General features: G+C 37.6%; 1 protein-coding gene across 1 annotated transcript in view; it reads right to left on the reverse strand.

The window, feature by feature from the left end:
- The window catches only part of DGKB (diacylglycerol kinase beta), a 565,110-nt gene that overhangs the window by 378,955 nt on the left and 177,919 nt on the right, over positions 1-8,236 (reverse strand). The window contains exon 15 of the mRNA XM_019534027.1: positions 3,331-3,404. Coding sequence (XP_019389572.1) covers positions 3,331-3,404 — 74 coding nt within the window. The remainder of the gene's footprint in view (positions 1-3,330; positions 3,405-8,236) is intronic.

The raw sequence follows: 8,236 nt of genomic DNA on the forward strand, positions 1-8,236 counted from the left end.
GCTGGTGCTTTTCTCCGCAGCGGCACCCCACAGGCAGCACCCAGCTGCAGGCACCCCGCACCAGTGGTTCAGGGGGGCACCACAACCATGGAGGGAAGCACCGCCTTCCCCTGCCCCCCATACAGCTGCAGAGGGAAGCACCAGGCCACTGCAGAGCTCAGGCAGCAAGGCAGGCTCCAGGGTGGTGGGGAGGGAAATCATGTTTACCGCTTTTTTTTTTTCTTTAGTACAGCCTGCCTGCACAGGCTACCTGCATAGCCCCTGAGCTGCACGGGGCCAGGTGCTTCACTCCACGGCTGTTGCGCTGTGTTATGTGGCAAACTAAAACACCTCAAAGGTGTTTTATTTTGCTACATCCTAAAATCATTTAAAGCGCAATATGCCATTGACAGTGTAAATAGCAATGCCATTAAAGCAGTGCAAAAGGGCAGTTAAGCTGCTTTAAAAGCCAATGTTGTGATGCATACAAAGTCCCATTATATAAGAATCCCAACTAACTCATTACATATTTCGCTGGTAGCAGTTAAGTATTAACACTAACAAAATCCGTGTTGAGTCATGGAGAACCATGCATCCTGCTTTTTACTAGTACAATGTTAAGACAATATTATTGTATATGTTATATATTAATAATGTATTAAGTATAATATTTCAGTAACTTATATACTAATATTTTCTGGTTGTTGTAGCAAAACTAGAACTTGGGATTGATTCATTTTAGTTCCCAGGTTTACTAAGAAAGAGAAGGAAACTGCCTGTAAATGATTCCCTTCATGCCAAACTGTAACTGGATGTGATGATGTATATATGATATGTTCATGAACAGAAAATGGACAGTTCAATAATATCACTTCTTCAGTGTTATACATGTAGTAGCAAACAGTTCAGGTATGTAAAGGTGTTCATATGTAGTACTACAAAGTGTCTTGGCACTACAAAGTGACCCAGGACCCCTCAAAGGGGTCCCAGAGTGATGCAACAACCCAGTTTGTGAACTCCTGGTATAATCATTTGCAAGTCATGCAATTTTTTAACTGCCATTAATAAGAAAATAGAGACTAGGAATATTAACTTTATCCTCTGAATACTCTATTTCTATATATCTACTCTGTTCCAGAATTCACAAACCAGGAATATAAAAGTTCCCTTTTCATAACAAACTCTTCCTCAGCATCTTTCTACTCTGTTACATTAGATACATATCTTAAAGCGTGAAAATATGAAAACAAGACAAAGTTATGGCTGAAAAAGAATTAATAGATTTTGTTCTAGGACACTGAAAGAACAAGTATGGATAATATGACACAAGTGATTTCATCTTTTTGCAGGATATGCAACCTCAAAGGGCATGTGTACACTATGTTGAATGGTGCTAGGAAGCACTGCCATGAAAGCATGCCACATCCACATGTTCCTGCTCCCAAAATTCTCCACAGCAACAAGACATCATGTAGTCACCATTAACGTGGCACTTAGCATACCAAAAACTGCTCTCATGAGCATATCCAAAGCCTGAAAAGGGCACCAGGCATTCCCTAAGCATATGCCAAAAAGCAGCTATGTGCTATTTTTTCAGTATTTGGCCTCATGTAGAGCAGTAGTGAACCATGTGCTTACATGGAACGGTCCAACATTGTGTTGACATGTCCACTCCAATATCTGTGGAGGCACCTCATACATAGCTAGCTGATTCTTACAAAATGTGTGATAACCTTTTTTTGTTGAGTGAAAGTCAGTTAAAATCATAGCTCAGCTCATCATGATCCACCAAATAAAGAAAATCCTGAATAAAGATTGAAGAATAGCTTTCCATAGAACACTACCTTAATCTGCATAAGCCAGGATAATGAAAGTCTAGTCTGTAAGATTAAGGTGTTTTTCCACAGCTATAATTTTCACGTGCGAAGCATACCATTCATCATATATCCTAAATTTTAGCCAACTTGTACACATTACCAGCATTCAGGAAAAGAGAATTCTTCTATGGGATTCTCTATGGGAATAGATTAAATTCTCATCTATTCTTTATAAGGGCTATTAAACTGACAATAGGCCCCCTACCTTCTTGAAGTTCCTTCAAAAACACCAAAGAGTTGTATTACTTTCAAGAAGCTTAGAATAGGCTGTTTGTGAATTATTATTATCATCTTTAATAAGTAAGAAATAAACCTAGCCTCAGAACCACAGAATTAACAAGGAGTTTGGCCAAACAGTGCTGGTCATCATGCTGAGTTATCCATTTCTTTACCCTTTGGTTATACAATATGAAATGATCATATTGTAAGACCTCCAGAGACAGAGACTCTACACTGATTTACTTTTTGTGTAGCCATTTACATGAGGCTTGCTCTTCCTGTTTCTGGCTACTTCCCAAATAGCAATTATATTAAAAAGCAAACACACACATTCCAGGACCCTCTTGCCACTCCAAAGCCCCTCTGGGTAATAACTAAATGTCTGAGGGGTTTATGACTCCACTCATAGAAACCATGATCCTATTTCAGGTTGCAACCCCAATTTTAGAAGCCATTGCTTTAACAGGACAGAGCAAAACTCTTCAGGGGACATTCTGCATCAAAGCCACAGTCCTATATTTCTGGTCAATGCTGCTGTCTGTCGATTAGACATGCTGATTCAGGTAGACCTCTTCCTTCTGAGGAGCTAGATCCCAATAAGGTATCTTCCAGCTTAGCAACTAAACCACAATATGACAGAGGTTATGCTAAATCTGACCACTGAAGGAACAGAGTGCTAGACATTCTCCCCCTCCCTTCCTCCCCTCCCACCCCCTCCAGAATAGGATATGCCTCTACAAGCACATGAAGCTGCCCACTGGGAGAGTCCTTAGATTCTGCGGGAAGGAATATGGTCTAACCTCCAGAACTGTACAAAGCCATCCACTGAATGGGAGAGTATATGCTTCTCTGGGTAGAACAGTATGTTTTCCTGAGCCAGATGAATACTTTGGAAACAAGTGCAAGCTAAGTCTTTATATTTCGAGCACTTGGAATAGGATCTGGGCCTTAGAATACAAGATACAGTAACTTTAAATTTATGCATACACAGAAAAACAATGAAGTAGCTACTCTGGACTTGAAATTAAACTATTCTATAGAAGTCACTGCAATTATTAACTACAGAACTAAGTTGTAGTATTATACAATATCTCTGCTGAACGTTTGTCTGAATACCCAAAAATAAGGCATTGCATTATTAAAATATACTCCAAAATTGTTCAAATCCATTTCTTCTTCAGCTCTAAAGTTTACAAATGCATTTTTTGACACAAAGAATGAACTTGCCAAAAGGGAAAAAGAAAAATCAACCTACCTTTCTCCTTGTTTCCCACCACTTTTAGGGTTGACAAAAACCAGAAGTGGATGAGTGCCTGGAACTGGAGTGATCTAAAAGAACAAACAACACAGCCACTCATCAATGTTGAATGCTGCATTTGATTTATCTTACACTAGACAGAAAACAGCAAGCTGTGCTCCTGTAACTGTAATCCATCTGGAAATAATTCCACAAATTGCAATAATCCCCTCTTGGTTAATTTGCTACAAATTATAAATGACATTTATTATTTCAATTGATGCCAGCTCTCTGGCATACTGCTGTGCTGCCATTTTAACCTTAAATTCCATTTAAATAAGTACAACATTGGAACATATGAGTTATATTCATCAGGAAAGGAAGTGCACATCAGATGATGCAAGAAATTAATAATTTTGAGCCTGACACACTAAGTAATCTCCATATAAAAAAACAAGTAAGGAAATACACATTCTGAGAGAAAATAAAATTATGCTTTAAAAATAGCACTGTATTTCATTATAGATTTTCAGCCAAGCCTTTAAGTCTGTGAGCATAATTTTATGCACAAACAAAATTGTGTCTGAACTACATGAAATCTGGAACTTGAAGGGAATTTCACAAACCGAACAATGCTCTTTTTTTCAAAATTTTTGAAATGTCACACAACCCTTACACATTTATGATGACATAAAATCATACAGGTTTAATTTTTTAATGTAGCAGTCAAAAACAAGTACCAGTAGTCCCTTCAAATAACCCAGAAGGAAAAGAAGGAGCTATTATATGGTTGCTGAAGGAGGAGTGACTAAAGGAAGAGAACAAGAAAATAAGGGAGAAATGCGGATATTGGAGAAGAGAGTATGCTTCTGACCCATTCATCTTTCCTCAACTGCTTTTCTAATATATTACATATTGACTTCAGTTTTTAGTTTGGCAGCAGAACCACTACTACCTTGCTGGACAATATAATCACTCTTCACTGTCAGATATTATGGGACAGATCCTCAGTTGTTCTGAATTTTTTTATCTTCATTTACTTCAAGATATTTCAGAAAAATTAAATTAGCTAACATTTTATTTCTATAAACTTTTAAACTCATAAAACAGTAGTTTTGTACCGGGGTGACCAAACCATGGCTCATGAGCTCTGTGCAATTTAAAGGCAGTACCTGAAGAATAGTACTAGTTAAATAAAAACACCTTTCCCCACTTACCACTTCACTTATTCTTTCCTATTTTTTATTATTTTCTTCAGTTTTTGCTTGTTACTTATCTTAATGACGAATTATCATTTCAGTCCAGGTGTTAGATGCAGATCACTGACTGTAGAACAGTGGTCTCCAACCCTTTTATGGTGAAGATCACTTTTTGGCCACCCAGGCTCTGCTGCCCCGTGCCCTCCTGCCTCCCCCCAGCCAAGCTACCTGGGCTCTGACCCCACTTACTCAGCCCACCCCGGGTGGCAGGGGGCGTGGCTTAGCCCAGCCATGTGCGTCCTGCCATTCTGGATCATGGAGCCTCTGACAGACTGAGATCGACTGTCAGAAGCTCCACAATTGACCAGCTGATCGAGATTGACTGGCTGGTGACCACTGCTCTAGAACACGCATGTCTTGAAAGTAGGCTGCTTATGGATCAGCGCTTGCCCAGAGGAGGCATTGCATTAGTTTGGCTCCACTTGTCCAACATCTACATAGACCGGGTGCTTCAGTGCAGCTTTTTTGGTGATTTTATCTAATAGTTCACTGAATCACCTTCAGATAAAGTGCCAAGAAGCCCCACTGAAGCACAGAATCTATACAGGCACTGCGGAGCCAGTCAAACTAATGCAGTCTCTTCTGATAAAGCATGGTTTGGGTTTTTTTCACATCTGTCAACATCCAGTGTCCTGCAGTTCTTGGCTGTGCCAAGATTTTGATCTGCAGCTAGAGGGCTTAGAAAGTTTTCCAAGTACTATTTTCAACACTAATTGATGTATACATTACATATAAAAATATTTAAAAGATGTCAGCATTGCAAATCTAATACCCACAAGTTAGAAAAACCTACAACTGATGTTACCCCTGTCCTCACTTTGTGTTTGTTGCCTCAGTAACCTCTGGAATAACTGTAAACTAAGTCCTGCTCAGTCTCTGTAGCCCTGAGCTGGAAAATATTCAGTACAGAAAAAATCCTTGGAAAAATTATCTACCAAGTTCTTATAAGTTTCTACTGGGCATTTTCAAACCGAGAGAGGTTTACAGACTTGCCAGACTGACAGAGACAACAACATGCACATATATGAAAAAAAAAAAACCATTCTGACAACTTTCAAGCCCTTGTCCCCAAACCACAGAGATGGTAATGCTTCTCAACAAAATGGTTGCATATATATTTTTACCACTGGTAAAATATAATATTTATCTTTAATCTTATTTTCTTAAATGACAGACTCTTTTCAGCTGAAACTTCAAAAAACATAGTATCGAGACACATCAGCCATGGAAATTTTCGGCACAAATGATTAAAGTTTGGTATATTTATAAGCAACATTGTCTTCCAAACAAAAATTTTGAGCAATTTCTGCTAAATGCAGTCATATCAGCTCCACCCATAATTATGTTTGCATTTGGTCTAATTCTAGTGTAATCTATAACAGTGTAAAATAGGAATAATTCCAGTGATATCAGTGGAGCTGCACAAGTGCAGAACTGATGCAGCATCAGAATCAGATCCAATATATGCATATACATTAGGCACTGTATGTTTGAACATACGTTCTGCAGTTTGTTATTATATATCAATGATTGTCATATATTTAATTCTTATCTACAGTTTTAATCAATTTTAGTTATTTAGTCCAATTCCCATGATGTTTGTTCCCATGAGCTACATGTAAACCAATGGTACTGATTGTGACAAAGATGGACTACCTATTGAAGTCCCTTAGGACTCAGGTTAATTAATGAGACTCATCCTAAGGTTATACATGATCTATTACTTCCTCTAATTAGAAATAATAATCCTGATCATTATGCTGGTTACCTAGAAAGAAGTAAGATGAATGTGCTTAACTATGATTAATAGTCTTCACTAAGTAGCGCAGATCCCTACTGCCACTTAGTTATCTGCACACACTTCTGCAACTCGATGTTTTTTCTTGATACTTTTCTTAATACAAAAAAATGTATAGATGAAATTATTTCCCATTTCCAGTTTTTTATTTCAAAACATAACCACATTATTGCAGACAGAAGTTCTAGAACTAGTTAAAAAAAGTCTAATCATTCCTATTTCACTCCATTCTGGAAAAAAATAAGGTCCCTTTCAATTAATTTCTTATAGCTTTTCTAAATGACTTTTCTAAATAATGTAGACATTTCTAGATAATTCAAAATGCAACCTGAGTTTTAGACTAATTTATTGAACATTTTTATGCCTTAATTCAATTTAATTTTATATAAGGACAGCCTTCCTGAAGTCATAGAAGGGATCCCTTACATTGTTTGGTCCCAATGCTGCAAAAGAAATTTGGCCATTAGTTTCAGTAGGAGCAGATCAATTATAACTAAGTTTCCCTCATGTTTAAAACACAATCTATTCTGGCAATCTCAAAGGTATGTTGTGAAAAAAAATTATTTTGTGTTTATATAACATTCCAGAAATATAAAGACAGCAAATAAGTGCCAATTATCGTCGCCATTAAGTTTTCTGATCCACATACTTGTTTACAAAACTAAACTCCCGAAACACCTGTTTTGAGCTAAATTGCTGAAGGTGATTTCTATATTTTAAAGGGCAATAGTAGCATAATAAAAAATAAAAATCTTGTGTTGGATTACTGTTGATCCAACAAGATATAAGTATCTACCTTCCTGTGTAATTAAAGTAGCATAAATACAACATTAACCTTAATTTTCCAGCTACAAAACATCAGCATCAGAAAATCTTATGCTACATAGAAAACTAAGGGTTTTGCCAAACAAAACATATAGGACATTTTTACATATATTCTAGGATGTGCTGCCGGCCACTCTAAATAGTGAGCCACACTAATTAAAAGCACCCACATGTCAGATGTATCAGCATCCCTGCACTGAAAAAATGGTGGGAGGGGGTTTTGAACTAAAGCTCATTGAACGTGTTTTATTAGAAAGAGCCCCCATTAACATTTTTTCAGCATGGGGACACTGATACACATGATGTGGAAGGCTGTTGCAGCATGTCAATTTCTGTGCTCCAGAAGACTCAATTAATTGAGTCTGCTCTGATGTGCTGAATTTCCATGTCTGATTCGGAAAAGCTACAGATGCATGACACAAACCTAGAGCCAAGTTAGTCCTTCCCCATCAGTGGCAAACAAGAATCACAAACAACAATCACACCTGAAGACCTTGTCCATCTATTGTAACAGAGTTTGCTCTTTGCATTTTGTTCCGTTCTCCCAACTTGTTCATTTGCTGAGGACAACTCTTTTCTCTTTTCACAGTTGCCTGCCGCTCCTAGGGGAAAAAAAGGGGAAAAAGAACACTTTAACATAGGATGTGATGGAATGCTACCATAGCTGGAAGCCACCCCAAACATTAAATTTTCCATTCAAAATAAAAGTCAGATCCTACTTTAATGAAAATGAGACCTAGTTGCTACATGATTTTTGACCATTTCACATGGCATCTATTTATATACCTAGATATATTTAGCTAGGCAATAGATAGGTGACAACAATCCAATCATAACAAAAATCAATGCGATGACGTGAAAGATGATGGAACTGCATATTATCCCCATGTAACAAACATTGGTTCTATAACACAGAAGCTTATCATACAAAATCCTAAGTCATTAAAAGTTCCAAGGGCTAAAAGATGTTGTCCAGCCTGTCTAGGAGTTTTGGAAAACACTATTCATTATGTTTTAAAATGTCCTTTGTATAATGACATAA

The sequence above is a fragment of the Crocodylus porosus genome, unplaced genomic scaffold, assembly GCF_001723895.1.
Source record: "Crocodylus porosus isolate Cpor-Errol unplaced genomic scaffold, CroPor_comp1, whole genome shotgun sequence".
NCBI classification, from domain to species: domain Eukaryota; kingdom Metazoa; phylum Chordata; order Crocodylia; family Crocodylidae; genus Crocodylus; species Crocodylus porosus.